General features: G+C 42.0%; 1 protein-coding gene across 1 annotated transcript in view; it reads right to left on the reverse strand.

Moving 5' to 3' along the window:
- Window positions 1-14429: 14429 nt before the first annotated feature.
- CLIC4 (CLIC family member 4) overlaps window positions 14430-22719 on the reverse strand; it is a 251494-nt gene continuing 243204 nt past the window's right edge. Inside the window, exon 6 of the mRNA XM_086956394.1 lies at window positions 14430-15400. Coding sequence (XP_086812520.1) covers window positions 15236-15400 — 165 coding nt within the window. The 3' untranslated portion in view covers window positions 14430-15235. The remainder of the gene's footprint in view (window positions 15401-22719) is intronic.

The raw sequence follows: 22719 nt of genomic DNA on the forward strand, positions 1-22719 counted from the left end.
GCTACGATTTGACCAAGCTCTTGTCTGCTCCGGTGATAGTGAATCAGTAAAAGGACTCCTTAACTGGGCCTTATTGGAAATCAGTGTTGTCAGGTACTTTCTTTGCTTCTTGGTGGTTCCTTTTTTTCCCCTGCTTACCTGCCTTTATTTATGCCGGGGGTCCCCCTTCTATCTAGTCAAAACTGGGAAGACAATCATGGGTGATGAAGGCCAACAACGAAGAAGGGTGGAGCACTTTAAAGAACTGCTGAAGCAGCCTGTGCAGCAGTCTCCACCAGACATACAGTCAGCTGACAAGGACTTGCCAATAGACTGCAGATCAGCCAAGGAAAAAATATGGCAAGCCATCAAACATCTGAGAAATGGAAAGGCAGCAGGATATCACAGAAGTCCTGCAGAGGCACTGAAGGCAGACATTGAAACATCAATAGACATGCACTACCCCACGTTTGGAAGAATCTGGAAAGAAGAAAAGGTGCCATCAGAATGGAAGGAGGGATATCTCATCAAAATCTTCAAGAAAGGTGACCTGTGTAACTGCGCAAACTACTTAGGGATAACTCTTACATCAACAGAATGAAAGAACAAGTCAATGCTCAGTTGTAAGATCAACACGCTCGCTTGCACATGCCACATTGCAAATCTGTGCATCATCATTGAGCAGTTGATGGAATGGAACTCCACTACCAAGACAACTTCGTCGACTATGAGAAGGCATTCAACAGAGTGGACAGAGAGAAGCTTTGGAAACTCCTCCACGACTATGGTGTGCAAGATAAACTTGTAAGAATTATCAGGAAATCTTATGAGGGAATGCCCTGCAAGATAGTCCATTGAGGACAAACCACGGAGGTCTTCGAAGTGAGGACTGTAGTCCGCCACGGTTGTATGCCCTTGCCTTTTATCTTCCAGCTGGCCAGAGACTGGATCATGAAGGCATCCACAGCAAAGAGAAGAACTGGGATCCAGTGGACACCTTGGAAGCAGCTTGACGACTGAGACTTTGCAGATGACTTGACCCTACTCTTCCATACCCATCTGCAGATACAAAAAAAAGAAAACATCCACAGGGGAAAAACCAACATCCTGATGGTTAACACGGCCAGCACAACTCCAGTCACTCTTGCAACTGACACACTAGAAGAAGTTGAGGCATTCATCTGCCTGGGCAGTGTCATAGACCAGCAGGGTGGCACAGATGCCGTTGTCAAGGCAAGAATTGGCAAAGCAAGGGCTGTCTTCATTCATCTAAAGAAGATCTGGAGCACCAAGGACCTAACACTGGAAACCAAGATCAGGCTTTTTAACACCAATGTAAAATCGGTTCTTCTGTATTGAGCAGAAACTTGGGGGACAAAAGTGACCACCACCAACAAAGTCCAGACCTTCATCAACACCTGTTTGAGGAAAATCCTCCAATTCTGCTGGTCAAACACCATCAGCAACAACAACGACCTAAGGGAGTAGACGTTCCAACTACCTGCTCATGCAGAAATCCTAAAAAAAGATGGCTGGATAGGTGAAACCCTCCACAATCCCGCCTTAAACACCACCTGGCAACCCCTGACCTGGAAACGTCAGGAGAAAAGTAAAAGAAATACCTGGCTTTGAGGCCTCAACGTGGACTTTAAGGTGATGGGTTACACCTAGAATCACATTCAAAGAGATTCATGTATATTGCTGTTAGAATTGGGGGTCTCTGGTTGGCGCAGGTAGGTACTTGCGACAAGCAGGGACCCTCTCCTCTAAGTCAGGGCAAAGGATTATTCTCAGGGAATAACCCCTGCTCACCCTCTAGGTAGTGTGGCGCAAGCAGTCTAGGCTAATCTCTGGAGCACATGTGGTTAAGCATTTGCAGTACCTTACACAGTAAATTACCAACCCCCCACACAATGACACAAGACTGTATATATAAAAATATACTCTTTATATAGCAGGGTTCAAGCAGGCTTAAAATGCAGTCTTTATGTTTCAGGAAGGGTTCCAATTACTTTCAATTATGCCACAGTTCTTAAAATGCAATGTTTTGGTCGTTTTTTTAGGTAGTCCTCGTAGGTTTGTGCGCTTCGTAGCGCTCTTGTACGCTCTGCACGGCTTTCGTGGAAGAACCCTATTACGCCTCACGCTTCTCCCGTGAGCTGGCGTACGGCGTAAGCAATGTAGATGAACGGTACGAGGCGTACCAGCAACCGTACCACTAGCGTACAGTCCTCCTCAATGCAAGCGTACCGTTCTCAGTGTGTGCCGGCGTACTGGTCTCAGCGCACACAAGCGTACAGATCTCCTCAATGCCAGGGTACAGTTCTCCTCAATGCCAGCGTACAGTTCTCAACGTGTGCCGGTGTACTTGTCTCAGCGCACACAAGCGTATTCCTCTCACTTGCCGGTACGGTGCGCACAGTTTCACTGTCCAAGGCGAAGGAGGCGAGGCGTACCGGGAGACGCGTCCGGCTGGTTGTAGAGGCAGGAGGGGTGTACGCTGCTCCCAAGGCGCACGGATGCAAAACACAAACCGTACAGTTCGTTAACTTTGTTCTTGATGGGGCGGACGGCTCTATGCTGGTGCCCTTCATTGCGGTGCCGTCCTGGAGGGTGGGGTGACGCGGGGGCCACGGGGTCGCTTCTCTTTTGGTTGGCGGTGCTCAGGGGGACACAGGCTCACAAGGGCAGATTCCTGGGGGTCCTGAAGAGGGAGCAGCTGCTTGAGGTCAATCAAGCAGCGTTTCTTCCAAAGGGGGGGGCGAGCGCCGATGCAGGCAGTCTTTGTGGTGTGTTCCACGGCTCGGGGCTCAGGTTCACGTTACTTGGACCAGTTAGTCCGTTCTTGCGGTGCTCTCCTGACTCGTAGCAGCAGCTCACGGTGCTTGGGCCAGACGGGGCATGCCTTTGCGGTGTGAGTTGCGTTTGCAGGTGTCCAGGAGTCGCGTTGCTCGGCGGGATGAACTGCACGGGCTCTCAGAGTGCGGGACAGCTTCCCTGTCGTACTCAGGTCTCTGGGGTCAGCTGAAGGAAAAGTTCACACCAGCAGCAGCTTCCTTCTTTCAGGGGGTTAGCGCCTCATGTTCCTGGGGCGCAGATCAGGGGGCAAGTTCACAAGCAAGCCCTTGGAGATCTTTTCAAGTAGAATGCACAAGTTGAAATAAAGTAAAGTCTCTTTCAGTCTTTGTCTTCTCTCCTTCATGCAGCAAGGCACCCACCAGTCTCTCAGGATTAGAGACAGTAGTCCTCCATGCAGCTTTCCCAGGTCCTTCTCTTCAGATAGAGTTTCTTCTTAGCACAAACAGGACCTGATTTGTTAGGAGCAGGGCTCCTACTTTTACAGGACATTTCTTTTGTTCTCGCAGGACAGGGGGGCCTTTGCCTAATCCAGGCAGTCTCTGAGCACTTCGTTTTGCAGGCTCTTGTTTCTCCTTTCAGTGTGCAGGGCAGGGACATCAGACGCTCCGCAGGAGGTGGAGCCAGCATTGTCATGACAAGTACAGTCAGGGGCACTCTGTTGACAGTCTTCCCTCTTCATGGACCAGGTGCAGGGCAGAGTCATCAGTCGCTCCCCAGGGGGCAGAGCCAGCATTGTGGTGGCTGAGCACAGCCCTATTCAGAGTAAAAGGGCACTCCCTCCACCCATCCTGGTGTAATCCCCCTATTCACCACCTGTCATCCCTAGCCCTGTCATTCACAGAACCCAGACAGGAGATACACATAATAGCAGAGGCGGGCTGAAATGGTTAGGCAAGCAAATGCTAACTTTCTGAAAGTAGCATTTGCAAACACAGGATATTAAAATAAACTTTACTAAAATAAGTATTTTATTATTCTGAGTTCAGGCATACTAAACCTGACGTTCTACCATGTTCCCTGAGCCTGCTGGGATTTTAGGGCCAGATGTAGGTGGCCATTTACCGACCAGTAACGGCCGAATTCGGCCGTTACCGACCGGTAAATGGTCATTCCTGATGTAGGTGGCCTATTTTACCGATTGGGTAAATTTACCGAATCGGTAAATTTACCGAATCGGTAAAATACGAACTGGTATTTTTACCGATTCGGTAACTTCCATATGTAGGTGGGACTCTGAGTCCCAAAGGCCATTCAGATTCGGTTTTTTACCACCCAATCCTATTGGGTGGTAAAATACCGAATACAGGTGTGCATGCACATCTGTGCAGGCACACCTGTGCAATGTGACACACAGACATGCCCTTAGGGCATGTCTGTGTGCCACATGGCACACAAGTCCGGAATTGGGGTGCCAGGGAGTGTCAAAGTGACACCCCCTGCACCCATGCTAAAATCGGAATTTACTGAATCGGTAAATACCGATTCGGTGTTCCACATTGATTCCTATGGGCTTCAAGGCCCATAGGAATCAATGGGGGATACCGATTCGGTATTTACAGAATCGGTAAATACCGAATCTTACCGATTCGGTATTTACCGATTCTGATTTACCTACATTTCCCCCCCTCTAATTTACCACTTCTTAAATACCGAAACGGTATGATTCGGTATTTAAGAAGTGGAAAATTAGAATTACCTACATCCGGCCCATAGAGTGTAATAATTCCACCAGCCCATTCTGGCCTATGATAACAGGTAGCCTTACAATAGTGAAAAACGAAATTGGCTGTAATTCCCTATTAGGACATACCACACACATCACGGCTTGTCCTGCTTTATGCTTACAATGCACCCTGCCCTTGGGCCTACCATAGGGGTGACTAATATGAAGTTAAGGGAAGGTTTAGGGACTGGCAAGTATATGTACTTGCGCAGGTAGCATGACAGTACCAGACTGCACGCAGGTTCTGAAATGGCAGACCTTAGACACATTTTACTAGGCCGCTTCTGTGGGTGGCACAACCAGTGCTGCAAGCCCACCAGCAGCATTTTTATTTACAAGCCCTGGCACTCCTGGTGCACTTTACTGGGGTCTGACAGTAAACCAAATAAACCAATCATGGAATCCAATCACATATAACAATTTACTGTAGGGAGAGCATATGCACTTTAGCACTGGTCAGCAGTGGTAAAGTGTCCAGAGTCATTAAACCAACAAAAACAGGTCAGAGAGAATATTGGAGGGAGGCAAAAAGTTCAGAGATGACCCTGCCAAGAAGGCCAAGTCGAACAATGGCCTATACCCTAGGAGGGGTAGGAAGCATAAGTAAGTAAAGGCAAACAAATGCAAATGATGAATCAGGCAAAGTCCGCTCAAACAAGCCAAAACTGAAACAGCACAAAAGAGACAAGCCCGAGGCAATCTAGGTTTTTGCCAGAGTCTAATGAAACCCAAATTAGTAGGGAGCAGAAATTACAAACCTGATCAGCAGGGCAAATTCCAGGTAAACAATGAATACAATCCAACAATTACAAAAAGGCTGAGCAGCACAGAAAGATATGAAAAGAGAGCTCAATTGTGCAGTGCTGTGTTGACGCCTCTACTTTATATAAGATTTGTATTTTGCATCTTGTCTTGTCTTCAGTGGGTTAAACATGACTAAGGGAGTGATTACGAGTTTGGCGGAAGGGATACTCCATCATAAATGCGACGGATATCATGTTCGCTGTATTACAATTCCATATGGAACTTGTAATAAGGCGGACAGGATATCAGTCACATTTATGGGGGAGTATCCCATCCACCTAACTCGTAATCAGGCCCCAAGTATTCCTGCATGCTTGACAGAAAGACACTAAAATGGCAGTTTGTCAGCACCAAGACCCTTCATGTACGAAGTTTTGGTCACAATACCAAGTATATAAAACTCAGTGGGAAAACATCGCAGATTATGTTTTAGAGGGAAGCGTGCAAGGCAGGGCTTGAAGTATTTTAGAAAGGATGGATATGGGAAAGGGTATGAATAAAAAATATCCGCACATTTCTTTGTTTATAATTTGGACAAAAATTAGTACATTTTATACAGACATGTTGGTGCAAGAATAACCATCAAGCACATCTCTATAAACAAGTTTGAAAGCCATTCTATAATTTTTGAGAATTGCAATTGAAAAGAAATTCTCTTGGCACATTGTTTTGCAAAGATTTAGTGTGAGGGATCACATCTTTCCTAACAACGGGATTTGGAATTACAAATCGACTTGGTTCAGGTATAGAAAAAATAACACCTGCGGTAAATTGACGGAAACAGCAATGCATCACATTTAAATGAGCTTTCAACACTTATACTCAAAGCACAGATTGTGGCAGTTCAAATTACTAGGCTAATGAAATGGTACACAGTCTATCAAGTACTTCACACTAATCAGTTTGCATCACAGGTAAATGTTTATTAACTTCTCCTGCAAGCATTTTACAGATTTTATTTAATAAAATAAAATGGCACCTAAAAACCTGTAAATGAAATATAAAGTTACCTGTAAAATAATATATTTCACATGCTCTGTAATTTATTCCTGAAATAAATGAAATTACAATGAAAGTAAACTTAAACTGTTAGACAACAATACACACTTTAATTTTCTGTTTAGTAGAAAGGGATAAGAACATAAATAAAAAAAAAAGTGATCCATTCTGATACAGCATTAGAAATTAAAATATATACTCTGGTATCTGGTACATTAAATATTTTGCAAAGGTGTCTAGTTGGGTTGTTTATACAAACTGTTCAGGTGTCTGGTAAGTAATAACACAAACATGTTGACGATATGCACATCTCTACATAGTTTGCTCACATGCTGGAGTGATTCCGTCACACTAGAGTAACCTAAAAAAAGGGGACGGGTCGCTAGTGTCATTCTAACAATATTCACAGGGCAGAGATGCCAAGGCTGTTTACTCAATAAGGAGTTCACAGTGTACAACTGCATCATTTCATTCAAGTTACCTGTTTGGATACAAAATATTAACAAGTAGCTAAACATAGGAGTGAATAAAAAAAGTCAGTGTTTATCAAAACATGATATAAAATGTGTTAATGTCAGCATACCCAGGCAAAGAAGAAAACATACTTTTATATTTCCTATAAAGAACAATATATTTTAAAAATATATGTTTATATTTAAAGCCTATTGTATTGCTCTTTGGAATAGTAAGAACTGTAGTCTAAAGTATATCAATTAATGTTTGAACGGTTACTCCCCAAAGGGCCGGTCTACTAGCCCAGAACCTGGGAAAGTTAAATCTTATGAATACATCAATGGTTCCAGAAGAAATTATTTCACAAATAATGTGCTGCACATAAACAAAAAACCAAGTGCCCACAGAATTTTATTTTCAACACAGTAGAAATAGTTTAATTCTAATCCAATATACAAATATCACAAGGATAATAACAATATATTATGCAATTTGTGCTCACCATGTTACAATAAACAAACATATACAGACAATATACAGTGTAAACAAAAAACCAAAACAATGGCATATGGTCTACAGTTTCTATGAACACGAAGAAACTGTCCATCTTTTAAGATCTTTCAGTGATGGTATTGGAGTATAGCGGGCAGTTGGTTTGGTATATAATTTATTATTGCTCTCTTAACTATCGCTTTGACACAGAACTATTTTGAGTTTGTTGGCCAATACTATATGCAACCAAAGGAACCAACTGCCTGCAATACTCTGCTCCAATACCATCATCCATCTTAAAAGATGGACTCGCACTACTACAGTTTCTTCGGGTCCAAAGACTTTCGGGAGGCTAACAATGTAGCCACAAAATTGGAAGTTAGGGGCTACCCACGAAGACTGATCAAGCGATCTTTAAAGAGAGCCTGGTATAATCATCTGTCATTTTTACTCACCCCTAAGCCCAAAAACCCTATGGAAAGGGTGGTCTGCGTCACAACCTTTTGTACACAAAGCAATGCCATAACAAAAATTGTCAAGAAATTATCACCAAGGTTCTCCTTCAAAAAGGGCTGTAATTTCAAGCATCATCTGGTACGAGCTGATAAACCCAAGACAACTTCTTCCGATCTGGCCTCTGCATGGGGCCTTGATAAGATTGTTGGTCACTTTAAGTGTGGTAATTGTGTGATTCCACTATAAATATAAAACAGTACATTCATGGAAATATCGCTCACAACCTACGGGAGCATATCAATTGCAATTCACATAATGTTGTTTATGCTATCTGGTGCCCTTGTAGTTTAATTTATGTGGGCCAGACAACACAAAAGGTTAAGATCATGGCTATCCGGGAACAAGAAACGTATTCAATGTAGGACTCTCTTTGCACCTTTGGGATCCCATTTTGTGGAATTCACTCACTCATCCAATAACATCAGTTGGTAGATTACTGAGCACATAAAAACACCCCCGCGGGGGACGGATGATATGCGGATGATCCAGAATCTGGTTGAATGCCGTAGGATCCTTAAATGTAATAGCATAAATACAGGATTGAACACAATGGAAGAATGTAATTCTGTAATACTACATTAAGCTTCATTTATAGGGTCCTGTAATATTCTGTATATGTTAGTTCTTCTTTTGTAATCTGTGTATTACTTCAAGCATTACTGTATCCTTTGATTGTATTAATTTGTGAAGTGTACAGATTTTAAAGCCAAAAGTCACGTAATGTTCAGCATTTCACTACATTGTCCTCTAATTTTCTGTCTATACCAGCTCTTCCTTAGTAATCTGTTTATTACTTGAAGCATTTTTGTACCCTTTAATTGAGTTCCTTTGTGGGATATACATATTGTAAAACAAAATGGAATGTCACGTTCACGTATTACAGCTATAAGATGACCGTGAATATGTTCCAATCTATTCTTCCCTTGTTTGGGCAATCTGCACATTGTGCATAATACTGTATAGAACATTTGTTCATTCTCCCATCTCAACTCTTGACTTGGAGTGTGCCAATTTATGCTTCTATTATTTCACCTCAACTGTTGGCCCATTTCAGAGTCTATTTCCTATGGTTTAATCCCTGGCCAAGTCCATCATGAATGATCCTGGACAGATATTTATTCAGTGAGGTGTAGTTCATTTAGGATTGTTATAGTATGTAGTGTACAGATGGCTGAGAGTGAATAAAGTGCTTTTAATGATGTGATGTAAGACCTTGGACTGGATGTTATACCATCCAGTGTGGTATCGCTTATTGAGGACTGTGACGATATCCAATGTTGGCTGTGAGTGAATGCAGCTCTTTTAGTTATCATTAGTTGCAGGGCAGGGTCTCTGGCATGCATATAAGCACATGCACGGTATATGGATTCTTCTTTCCACGGCTGGACAAGGTCTTCTTTTTTTTATTTTTGATTATTTATTTTCTATTGAATTTTGAAATTGAGGGGGGAATACATTTTTATCTAACCCTAGAGATTTTACAAGCGGGAAGTCATTTTCCTCTCTCTATCAAGATCAGTACAGCTTAAAAGACGACTGAGGTTCGGGTGTACGCTTATGCTGCTCCATCGTCGACAGTGTGACTGTGTTGAAAACCGAGGAGAACTTTAAGCTCTGTTCCACTGCAAGTGCTCTATATGGCTTTATTATGGTCATACAGGTTTTCATCTTCCCTTTTTGCAATTTTGGTGAAATGACTTTTTTGCAATATTTTTAGGCATTACTTAATTTCTTGCAGTTGCCAAAATTGGAAATGGCTATTGAAAAGTCACTTTATAAATAGATTTACCACCTTGCAACTCTCTTTTCAAGGGACAATATTTATTGGTTATTTCGTCTTTTTCATCCCGAGCCAATTCAACAAGTGTAAGGGTCCTTGAACTCATTGGTCTCCTAGTTAAAAGGAGATAACTATGCTACAGGTGGATGACGTTTTTAACGCATTATCTCTGAAAATTCCTTTGTTGCTTTGGGGACATCACAGTTTTGGGATGCTTTTCAAATTGTGGTGTTGGTTGTACACAGGTTTGTTTCCCAATTTGGTTTTCGTTTTTACGGGCTGTTTTTTGCAGTATGTTGGATTCCTTTTTTAATACAAAGTGATAAGATCACGGTTTTGGTTGTGGATCTACCCCTTATAGTTATAACGTTTTGGTCTTTTGGATGCATACATTGTGAGATTCCCCCTATTTGATTTAGATCTAACCTTGGTCTTTTAAAGTGATTTCCCTGAGACGTTCAATGTGGTTTGTCCAGTGGTCAACAAGGTGAGTACTTGGCCTTTGGTTAGTCATTATTTTAAAGTTTTCAGTTCCTATATGGTGCCCCTCATTATATATTTTTTATGTTTTCAGATTATCTCTCTGTCCTGATGATGAGCCAATAAGTTGTAAGGGTCGAAACGCTGTTGATGCATGTTTGGCAAATTGGGAAGATGCATTGGCTGTGTTAGGTTGCAGTTTTTTATGTAGACCACTCAATTGAATTTAAAACCCTTTGCCATTGTTATTTTTTTTTTACACAGTATATTGTCTCTATATGTTTGTTTAGTGTAACATGGTGAGCACATTGTTTGTACAATGTATTGTGCTACTCGTTTTGTGATATTCGTATATTGGATAAGAATTTAATGATCATTTCTACTGTTTTGCAAAAATTAATTATGTGGGCACTTGCTTTTTGTTTTTTTGTAGCTCAATATTTGTGAAATAATTTCTTCTGGAACAGTTAAAGTTTGTAAGCACCTATTTTCCCCCAAAACATGTAACCTTTTAGAGGTTCAAAAATACAAACACTATCAAAGTTCTTTTCATCAGAGCCACTCTAGAGAAAAGCATAATATATTAGTGCACTTAATACAATTCTTCAAAGTCACAGTAAGTAAAAAATACAACAGCAAGTCAAGGAATAGACACAAAGAAAAGGGATAAAATGCTGCATGTTACACCACGATTTCTCACAGAAAGTGCATTACAAGATATTAGTAAGGCAAACTAGTTTTTAAAAGGTCACTTACATTAATGTAAACTTAGCGACAACAGCTATTGTATGAAAAGGATCCACCAAATGGCTCTTATCACTGGTGAAATATCTTTTGTCTTATGATAATCCTTGTACTGTAGATCTTATGAAAATGTTCTGCAGTATCATCAGAAACATTTACTACAATGTACAGTAAGAAAAATGTTTTATTTTATTTTAACACAAGGTACTATAATATTGACCATAAGATTTCATACAGTAGTGTAAGACACAAACCTAACTTCTAAGTATAAAGTGACCTTAAATTGAATCTGTGCTAACAGTACATATTTTATCAGTCAGTGCATAAGAAATTATTTTTCTTTTGGTTTTTGAATGCTTGAATATACAACAGGAGTTTTTAACAATGGCAATAATCTTGAAAGTTATCCAAATATAACTGATGTCTTAGATGACTGAGATAGTAAAACCTTTACACAAACACAACGCGAAATAATCAAAGCAAGCTGTCTAACAGTGGACACAACAAATCAGTGAGACAATAAGCAACTGGAGAACAACAATTGATTTTGGTAAATTGGAAAGCCAGTACTTTCACAAATTTAAAAAAAGGCCCCTTTTGGTAAAACCATCCTTTGGAATAAAGTGTGGATAGTAATGTAGAAACAGACTGATATGGTTATGCCTTAAGATGGAATAAAAATTACAAGACATTTCAAAATGCATATGTTTTTCTAGTTAACAAACACAGCATCCATAATGTTTAAAGGAAAGTCCTCTCAACATAGCAAATCTAACATGATCTAATCTGTTCCTTCTTATTAACAACTTGTGCGTTTATTTTAGCTTACCAGGATACACTGAAATTCTGTTTTAAAGGACATTACAAATTTGGAGCCGGAGGCTCTTTGCACACAGCTTGCTCTGTTGTTTAGGTACAACTTGTTTCTCTAACTACATTGCTTGTGTAAATCTCAGTTCTCAAAACAGTAGTCCTTTTTTATTTTATTTTGATCCAGGAAATGTGTAAGGATATTAATGAGTGTACATTTTGAACGTTACAAATGTACTAGGGCAGATAATTGTTCCTTACTCTTATATGAAGCTCCTTGACATCCCACTTATGGTAATAGTAAACAGGATGAGGTGAAGAGACTGGGTGAAGGACACAGTGTATGTAAATGTCAGGCTTATAAAAAAAGATTTTTATATAACAGGTTGCCAATTTCATCTTGGCCAAACTGAACCTCAAGTCTGTAATAACAACCCAGTATACCAAGTGAGGTTTGCTCTTGTGGAATGGTCTAACACTGTAATATAAAAACTGTCTAGTTAATGATGGCCTGACCACTAAACGTGCAACGTTAATATGAGTATGCCCACTCTAGGTAACAAAAAGCTTTTGCAGTCTATGCTCACTTGTTTGGAAGCATTCTCCGTAGGGGCTTCTTTCTTGACACGACGTGGAGCACAGGATAAGGAACTGAATAGTATTTCTCTGATTCAAAGGAAATACTTCTAATTCAAAGGACATTTTCAGAAAAGCAGAGATGAAGGCATGAGGAATGGCAGTCTTTTGATGTTGACATAAATAACGCTAGCCAAGTGTTAAGGCATTTTTCATGTCAAGATCATCAACTCACACTTAGCCTAAACAAGCAAGATGTGTAGAGCATGAACAGAAAAACTTTTAGAACCTGATGAAAATGTTAGTAAAAAGAAAGGGGAACTAGCCATTAGTGTGCTGTTAAGGAAATTCCTGTATGTTCAAATTCAGACTTACTACTCCTTTTACTCTTAACTATCAATTTCTGAATTTCCATTCCAAGGTAATACCAAGAGTGACAAAGCCTGACATTCTGTTTATATATTTCAAAACAGATTTGGTGGATTAAGGTCCCTTCTTTCTAGGGAGTTTAGAAAAAAGAATACCAGTACATGTAACAACTCAATATTCGCCACAGGGTGGCTACACAGAACTTAGTCGTGCTCAAATTAAAAGCTGTGCTCTTCAAGAGAACTTGTGCAGGCCACAGATCAGAGCCAAAAAAGACAGAACTGGATGAAGAGCTGAATATATCTGTCTCTGTTTGGACTCGCAGCATCTCAAACATAGACAGGAGAGCTGTATCTCCTTCGATGTCAGTCTGGCTTGCAGGGGTGAGGGGATGCTGCAGGCCACCAAGCCAATGTATCTTTGGACCCTCAAAACAGGCATTGCTTGATGAACCCAAATGTGTTTGTTTATAATCTTGGTGCCCAGAATCTCCTTGAAAGAGAGAAGGCCTGGCTGAAATCGGTATTCACTTAAAAGTCAAACAAGTTAAAAGGTCTGTTTTGGAAGTGTGAGCTTACCAAGATGCACTACTAACTACTTCACGATTATCTCTTCTATAAGGGATCATCTTCAGTGAATTAACTGCCCTTTATGTCACCCGGGTACACATACTAGAATATGCTAAATAATTACCTTAGCTGAATGATAATCTGATCAGGTGGGGACAAATCCATCGGAAAAGGAAAACCCAGAATTCTGAACGCTAAAGATCCAACCACAGTTTCCGATCCCAAAGGAAAGTCATTTTCAATATTATGCAACTATAAGGCAGTCAAGCATAAAAGGAAAGATTGAGAATCTTAGAGAGTGCTCTGCTCTCTGATTTATTTAGGACTTTCAAGAATGTGTTTGTAATCATACCTTCCGAGAGGCATGCTATTAAAACAATGGTAATGAGGCAGTGGCAAGACTAAGGGCTTTAATAGAGTTTGTCTGAAGCCATTTCAACTTTGTGAAAATCCCTTTAAATGGTTTGGGCCCGGCCAAACAATATTGAGGGAAACCAACTTTAATTGGGAGCCAATGCATTGTTGACAGATTTGGCAAAGTGGTTCTCGATTTTGGTATTAACAGGTGTAGAGTGATTCTGCACTACAAGACTACTTTTAAAACAACTGGCTGAGAGAGGTCGTTGGTTCGAAGGTGGGAGTTTGGGCCTGAAAGAGGAGGCAAAGATATCCTTTTCAATGGCACCACTCAAATTCATCAAACTGAGTCAGGGCCCCTCTTGTCTCATGTGTGATACACTGCATTTAACTATGAGGTCCACAAGATTTTGGTCAAGCACCAACAAGGAGTGTGGATAACATCCAGATAGCCCTGCGCAAAGTAAATCAGTTTGCCCATGCACTGGGCACATGCTTAATAAAGCCCACAGCAGGCAGCGAGGGCTTCACCAACGCCAAAAACCTTGAGAACATTTAGCGCACTGTCTGACAATGTGAACGCTGTAAAGTCGTACCATAGCACAAATTGGAATCCTACCCAGTCAGCAGTACGTGGCACCGAAGGAAGGGAATGCAAAATATGCACGCATGTTAGCACAAGCTATAAGGGGAGTTGGGGGAGGGGGACTGTTGCACATAAGGTGTCAAAATTATAGCCCAGTGCTATTTGGTTTTCTCCTTTGAAGGCTCATGAAATTCAACAGGTTGGGAAAGTTATTAAGTCAGACGCAAAGATGCAAAGATCATGTGAACAGAACACCAGAAACGTCTGGGCCAATTTATACAATATACAATCTTTTAGCAAAGGCCATTTCCTTTTTCTTTCTTAAATGTCTATTCCATTTAGTTCAGTTATTGTCTTGTTTTTGGTGCGCACATATTATATTCTTCTAAAAGCTTTCTATCAAATGGCTTTTAAATATACAAAAAAAGTGATAGATGGAATTAACACTAGTAATTACTTGGGTGAATTACCACTGGTAATTACTTGGGCAGCACCCCAGGCAATCTTTATTTTGCTCACTATGTCACCTCAGTTTGGACTCAGCCTGAAAATCAGTCTTGACCATACTCCAATTGGAACAGGTCAGCCCGAACTGCCAGGCCAGGTCCTCCTTGTACTGGATCACAAGCTATTCAGGAACGGGCTTTTGGCACTCTAAAAGATTTACAAACTGAGAACCTCTATTACCGAGCAAAGCCTAAAATGCAATGCATTTCAGTGTCTTCAGCATGTTTATGAGGATAAACAAAACACTAAAAGCCAATGAAATATAGCTACACAATTTGCATATTTAAAAACTGGGAGAAAGAACCAGACAATGAACATCAAGGACTTTTTTAACCCATAAGAATGGAGTGTAGATTTCCTGATGTAATACAATTACAACTGGAACAAAATAGTGCAGCCGTAAATCATACAATGTTCTAGGCTAACACACCATAAATGTTCAGCAAATCATAACCCTGTTTGCGTTTGGTTCACTTTCTACAATACATGGCCAAACCACCTTCCTAAAATGAAACTTCAAAATCATGCAAAAATAGGTTATCTTAAATATGAAAAGCAGTTGTTTAAGGTAAGCAGTCTACGTTCAAAACAAAAGTAGTCTAAGTATAAAACATTCCCTTTAGTGCAGAGAATTATTTGCTGAGTTTCTTGGCTACATCTGCATATGCAGATTCTATCTCTTTGTCTCCAGGACAAGTGTTTGTGAATTCATCCCTCGTATAGGCATTGGTCAAGTATCTCCAAATTCCTGTCATTTGTTCTGGGATGTCAAAATTGCGGTACTTCTTCGCCACCACCTGAAATCGAGAAAATTGAGAGCAACATTATTATTTACTGTCTGTGTAGTGGTGGCAATTTCGCCAGCAACAGAACAAAAATGTGATAGGATATGAAAATGCTAATTTACAGCACACATTTTGCTTTGAAAACAAATAGTCAGCGTAAAATCTCGGGCCTTGAAAAATGTCAGATGGCTTATGGTTAAAAAATATATACAAATTTAGAAACTTACAAAAACACTTAGGGCCCGATTCCAATCTCGCTAGTAAAGCCCTCCGTACGGCTCGGATTCATAGGACTTTACGAGCGAATCGTACTCCTGGAGTCAGGACGAGCGAGTACGATGCGTCCATATGTTTACGGATTCGGTTCACTCAGACTCCCATTGAACTCTATGGGATCCTGTATACTGGACAAGTACACAGGCTCCCACGGTGCGGCGGGCACCTCATGTTGCCTGTCACACTGTGCAAGCTTGGATCAGGGGGACCCATGGGCACCCCCCCCGTGACTGATTCGTAGGGCCCAGGGTGAAGGGAGGCCTGCTACGGCCCCATGATGTACGATTCCGACAGCTGTTTTGTTTCGCTGAGACTGAGTCTATGCGGCTGACCTAATTGTGCATCTTACTTGCTCGCTCAGAATCCGGCTCCATTGCGTGGCATGATTCGGCTACGAACAAGTTGTACGGACAGGATCGGGTTGGGAAACGATTCGGTCGAGGCATACGCGATCTTCGCATCGTACTTGGTCGTACGGACTTGTGTACGATTCAGTCAGAAACCAGGGCTACGAATCGGATCCGGAAAAGCCAAATCCAATTTGGAGACCTTCCGAACAACATCGGAATCAGGCCCTTAGTGTTCCAAAAACAGCCCTTACATGTAGTACAAAGAAATAAGCTTTTTATTCGTAACTTTGCATTCTCGATTATGAGTTCGTTTCATCAACGTGAATTTTTTTTGAAAAAATCCTCATATGGTGCCAAGTGTTATGGGAAATTTAAGGTTTTGCTTCAAGAATATTGCTTACAACATCCTTTATACTTTAAAAGTATACAGGGATACGGGAGAACCAATACTGCAATTAAAATTGCTTGCTTTGTAAGTGGTTGTGCTCCCAGCAACATCAGGAATGGAGTTTAACTTCTTTACTATATTTTTAAAACAGCATCTGCATTTTGCAGCATCCTTTTGTATGAAACAGCATCACAGGAATATATTACCTCCAAACAAATGCAAAATCACCTGTGAAATGAAGTGTACTGCTCTATTCATGCAGCTAAACCAATGCGAACGCCCGCCATGAACCTTTACCGAATTTCAGCATACCATGTGACTCCATCATAGCTGCCAAGGTTTCAGATTTCTTATGTGTGACATTTTCATAATTTTATGGCATGGCAAGGAGGCTAACATTATGCAAATCTCCTTATTCTTCAAGTTACATCTTGGTAAATTCCAATGTAAATCTTAATATAAGCACCACCAGGAGCAGCCTCCTGGCTGCTCAGCCCAACTTCTCCTAAAGCTCCATCTTCAAGTACAAACATCCATAACATTCCAAATGACATCATATAGCTTGAGCATCAGGCAGAGAACCAGGGCCAGGGAGATGCATTACATAAGAAGCAGATTACTACATTCTCCTCTCTTACAGCATCGGTTCAGAAGTCCTACTACCTCCGTACCCAACACAACTTTTCAGTATTTTCCCTCGGCTCCTCAAGGCAGAGCAATACCCCCTCGGAGTGGACCAGTCTTTTCTTTTCAAAACCGCCCGCGCCATTTATAGCCGCAAGCGGGCTTTATTTGAAAAGCCTGAGCCCACGCTCCACTGCCATAGCAGCTGGACCTCCTTGGAAAAAAACAAACCTGCGAGCCAACTCTACACAAAGACAGGCTTGCGAAGGATACCTCCAGCTGAGGCTGTCGAGTTGTGCGTGGTGACTCACTCATCGGCAGCAGTCCGGTCGTCATCTTGCGGGCGTGGTCTCTGAAGGAAGTCTGTCTGCATAACAAAGATGCCAGAAGTCCTCCTCTCCCCTCAGCTGCTGCTGGCCCATTTAAACAAAGGCAACGGTGAGATACACAGACTGGGGCCCACCAATAGAGAAAGGACCTCATAATTAGAGGAAAGACCCATACGTGCTTGGGCCATTTTATAAGATTGGGGCCCTAGTAAAGACACTACAGTGGCCATTTTAACTGATTGGGCAAACTGCTTGAATTCTGACAGTTGTGGTCCAAAGCACTGTCAGAGAAGCTGCTTCCTTACACTTAGCCCAGTAATCTAAATAATATTTATCTTCTACCATGTCCCTTGAACCTTCAGAGAATACTATGGTGGATAGACTTGTAGGACTTATAGAGAAGGCGCTTGATAAGGTAATGGGGGTCACTGGATGAATCAATTACTAAACATCAGGAGGTACTCTCCAAGAAGGGTTGGCCAGTTGCTGTCCCACGACACCCTGAAGGGGCAGATGGGGCAGTTAAGGCCCACAGGAATACGGCTGCAGGGGAAAATCTGCCTAAGGGTGTAAACAAAAACAACAAAAAACCAAAGCCCCAAAATAAATGATTTCACGCTTTGGCAGTGACAAGGATGGTGCCTCAGGCACTGCAGATGGGCAAGAAAAAGGCCCAGAAGTACATATTCACATTGATAGTGATGAAAGATTGGAGGATGAAATTAACCTATCCTACTCCTCCGACTCGAATACGGAGGAGACAGAGGTGAGGAATATGGGTACCACCGATGAGGCATCAAAGGCCTCCAGGTCAAAAATGAGCACTGTGGACCCATTTGGAGAGAGTATGTTTGACCCATTCAACATCAAACACCCCTTGACTCCGGAGTGGGCTCCATCACAGCATATTGAGTAGTAACTCTCCTTTTGGCTTAGGAAGAAAATCCCAAAAGAGGTCAGGTCCAGTCTTTAATCTGAATGCCCACGCCCCTCCCTCCTGAATAGAGTTGTTTCAACCCCAGAGCTAGACGCAAAGGTGGTGGCATTTATCACCAGAGGAGGAAAGGACCCAAGGAAAGGTATCAATAAAGACCTCAACTCCTGCTAAGACCTTCTACTTGATATTACTGGCCTGCTCACAAGAATGTTTGAGATGGCTGAAGAGGCTCATCATGAAGACACCCTCATTGACCCCAAGGAATTACGCCAATGGGCTCAAAGAGCCACCTGCCACCTGGAGAATGCAAATACTGCACTCTCCAATGAGAGGAAAAGCATATTGCAAAAAATAGATCTCAAATAGGTCGTACTGGCCACTAGAGAAGGAGGATCTGCCTCCAAGGGGCTACTCTTAGGGACGACTTTATTAGGGACTTGGCTAAGTACATTTGAGTATTCAGCTCGATTCAGAAGTTCCAGAAAGACATTAAGAAAGTCTTCCAGGATATGGTTTTTGGCAGGGCCGGGAGAACTCGGGGAGGGTTCCTCGGCTCCTCAGCTCTTCAAGACCCTGCCTGAGACGTGGCGTAAGATTTGAGCGCCAAGCTCCGCTCCACACTCGTCATTCTACCCACAGAAACAACAACCTCGCGGGAGAGGCTTCAGAGGCAAGCGAGACTAAGATGCTTTTCAGCAGGTAAGAACTATGAAAGACCTTTCAGATATCCCTATCAAGGTGGGAGGCAGACTAGCCCAATTTTGCGGAAACTGAAATTTGATAATTGAGGACCCTTGGATCCTAGAGGCAATGAAGGGATACAAGATCGAATTTACAGATACACCACTACAAAGGAAAATTCCCCCAGAAATGGTATTATTACAAGAAGATTTTATGTTAGTAACACAAGAGGTAGAGGATTTATTGACCAAAAGGTCAATACGAGAGGGAACAGAGTCAGGTTTTATCAGCAATATCTTTCTAGTAGAGAAGAAGGACAAAGGTATGAGACCAGTGATAAACCTAAAAGAGATGAACGAATGGGTGGTCTTCCACCATTACAAAATGGCACCTCCTAAGAGATGTGCTAAGGAAAGGGGATTGACTAACTCATTTAGATCTAAAGGATGCATACCTGACCATCCCAATTTGGGCAATACACCAAAGGTTTCTCCAATTCAATTGGATAAGAAGACTTTGGCAATTCTGCAGTCTCCCTTTCGAACTTTCCTCAGCCCCTTGGTGTTTCAACAAGGTTCTTCATCACGTAGCAGGATGGCTGAGGGTGAGAGGAGTGAGACTAATACTTTACTTAGACGATAACCTGATAATGGCACAGTCCAGAGAGATGGTCTCACGCCACACAGCTCTTACCATGAACCTACTGGAACACCTGGGTTTTGTCTTAAAAAGGAAAAATCTTTGCATGGTACCAAACCAGGAAATGCAGTTCTTGGGTTTTGTCATAAACACAATAAGGGCAGAATTGAAACTACCAGGAGAAAAGTTAAGGAAACTTCTCAAAGAAATGAGGAAACTCTTAGGTAGAAAGAAATTCCCCTTGAGGGCTCTTGCATGGATCCTAGGCATTCTGTTTAAGGTCCTCTGCGTGTTTAAGGTCCTCTGCGTCGCCTATAAGATCTTGAAGGGGTCCCCGGCAACGATCCTTACGACCCTCATGGCCAATTACATCCCAGCACGACCCTTGAGATCGGCAGACCTCGAATTGGCCGTGGTGCCGCGCTTTAAGCGAAGCAGGGCCGGTGGACGCTCATTCCGAGTGCGGGCCGCTGCTTTGTGGAACTCCTTACCCCCGGCAATTCGCGCTATGAGCGATTTGCTTTCTTTTCGTCGCGCTTTGAAAACGTTTTTATTCCCTTAGTTACTTGCTTGTGTTGTTTTATCTAGTTGTGTTGTGTAGCTGCCTTGTCGGGCGCCAGGACGCTCCTTAGCTGGAGCATCTGTGCGCCAAATAAAAACCACATAACATAACATAACATAACATTCTGTTCTCCACAATCCAAGCGATCTACCCAGGTTCCTTGTACTAACAGGCACTCCAAAGACAAGCCAAAGCACTGAGAACATGTCATTCTTATTCTCAAATGCTGTCTCTGGACTCGGATTCAAAGAAGGAACTTTGGTGGCTTAGGAACGCAGAAGCATTGAATGGCAGAGCCATTTTTGGGGAAGATAGCGATAGAATCGGACACATCTTTGGAGGGACTAGGTGCAAGATGTGGAGACTCATCTGCAGGGGGATGCTGGCCAGATCAGGAGAAGGAGTTGCACATCAACTGCTTGGAATTACTGGCAGGTTCATTTGCAATTTGCTGCTTCACCAAAGACTAAATGAAGGGTTCTGTGATGTTACGCATGGACAATGTATCTGGATCAGATAGGTCAACAAAATGGAAACCCTCACTCCAAGGGTCTTGCAGATTTAGCCAAAGTCTTCTGGAGTTACTGTCTGAGCAATGGCATTTCAGTAGCAGCGGAGCATATCCCGGGATTGAGCAACAGTGCTGCGGATTAGTTCTCCCGGAATTTCGGAGACTCCAGCAATTGGAGGTTGAAAAAGGACATTTTCCTCAGCATCCAGTCGATATGGGGACCCTTTGGGGTAAATCTCTTTGCGGTCAGACTGAACACTCAACTATGAAAATTTTTCAGCTGAAGGCCGGACCCTCAAGCCGTGGGTGTAGATGCCTTTGTTGAGAATTGGCAGAGCCTAGCACCTTATGCTTTCCCTCATTTGTCATGCTACCAAGACTACTGTTGCACGTTCACAGATGTCATGGTAGTTATAACACCACTTTGGAGGTCACAGGCCTGGTTCCCAATCCTTGAGAAATGAGCATACAATCTTAATTCCAACTTTCAAGGAAATAACTACAGTTCCAGAAGGATAGTCACATCCTCTTGTAGAGCAAGGACTACTGATGCTGATGGTCTGGGAGATTTCAGGAGACAGTGGCATATCCCCGGCCTTTTGGCAGATGCTTTCAGGCTCATATCGGCATCATTGGCACCCGGCACAAGGAAAGCATATAGACTGGCTTCGAAGAAAAGGTTTTTGGGTGTCTTCGAAGGAACTACAATCCTGTTTCAACAGATTTAGTACATGCAGTTAATTACGTATCTGATTTATTTATATCTGGACTCTATTATAGAAGAGTTAATGTATACAGATCAGCTATTGCAGCAGATCACTGCCTTGTAGACGGAGTCTCTGTGGGACAAAACTTACTGACTAAAAAAAATCATGCAAAGTATGCAGGTACTAAACCCTCCTTCTGCAAAATATGCTGCATATGGGGATGTTAGAGATGTCCTACAGGTCTTAAATTGGGGGTAAGAATTCTGGATTATCACAAAAATGTATCTCTTATAAACTCACTTTCTTGCTATGTCTGGTATCTTTTAGACGGACCTCAGACGTAAAAAACGTAGACTTCACCAGCAGGGCATACCAACCAAAGACCATGTCAACTTCTGTTTTCTTTCCCTTCTTTACACAGAATAAAAAACTTTGTGTCATGAAATGCCCGATGGAATATGAGAGAAGGACTGTGAGAGGAAATACAGAACAACTGCTAATATCCTATAGATTGTCTCATAGAGCAGTGTCTTCTCCCGCCTTAGCAAGATGGGTGAAGGAAGTAATGAAAGAAGCAGGTGTAGACATGACTATGTTTGGTGCGGACCCCCTTATGGGTGCCTCATCCTCCAAAGCTTTCTTTCTGGGGGAGAGGTCTGCAAGATATCCTCAGGGCTGCGGATGGGTCTATTGAAAGTAGGTTTGAAAGTTGCTATTTTATACCTGTTACAAGTGCCACTGATAATGTATTAAATGCACTTTAAACTTGCATAACGTTAGCCTCCATGTCATGCCATAAAATTGAATTTTTCACAGCCTGGTGGGCAGAAAATCCGGATTTTATTAAAGACACAGAGGCTAAGATTATCCCTCCACATTGGCAACCTCCCTAATGGAGAAAGGTTATTGGTTTTGTATTGGTTCTTTCTTTTCCAGATTAAGAAGCTTTTTCTGATGAAAGTTTTCATTTGGAAGTTATAGATTGTAGAAACTATCTTGTTCGCCACGCCAAAGAAGAGAGAACACTGCATGTGGTGGGACTTTACAGCATATTCGAATGTTATTGACGTTTTATATTCTTCAATTGTTGCTGCTGTGAGCTGGCAATAAAGGAGATTTGCGTAATCTTGCCTCCGTGTCTTTAATAAAATCCAGATTTTCTGCCCACCAGGCTGTGAAAAATCTAAATTTAAGTGTAATTATGAGCGACAAAGGTAACCTATAAATAGCAGAAATTACATCTATTTGGGCAACGAGAAACTCTGAGAAGATCTTCCAATCGCTGCAAATTACCAGAAATGGAAGAGCACTAATGGAAGTTTGTCCA

Source organism: Lissotriton vulgaris, chromosome 2_1 (genome assembly GCF_964263255.1).
Source record: "Lissotriton vulgaris chromosome 2_1, aLisVul1.2, whole genome shotgun sequence".
NCBI lineage: Eukaryota > Metazoa > Chordata > Amphibia > Caudata > Salamandridae > Lissotriton > Lissotriton vulgaris.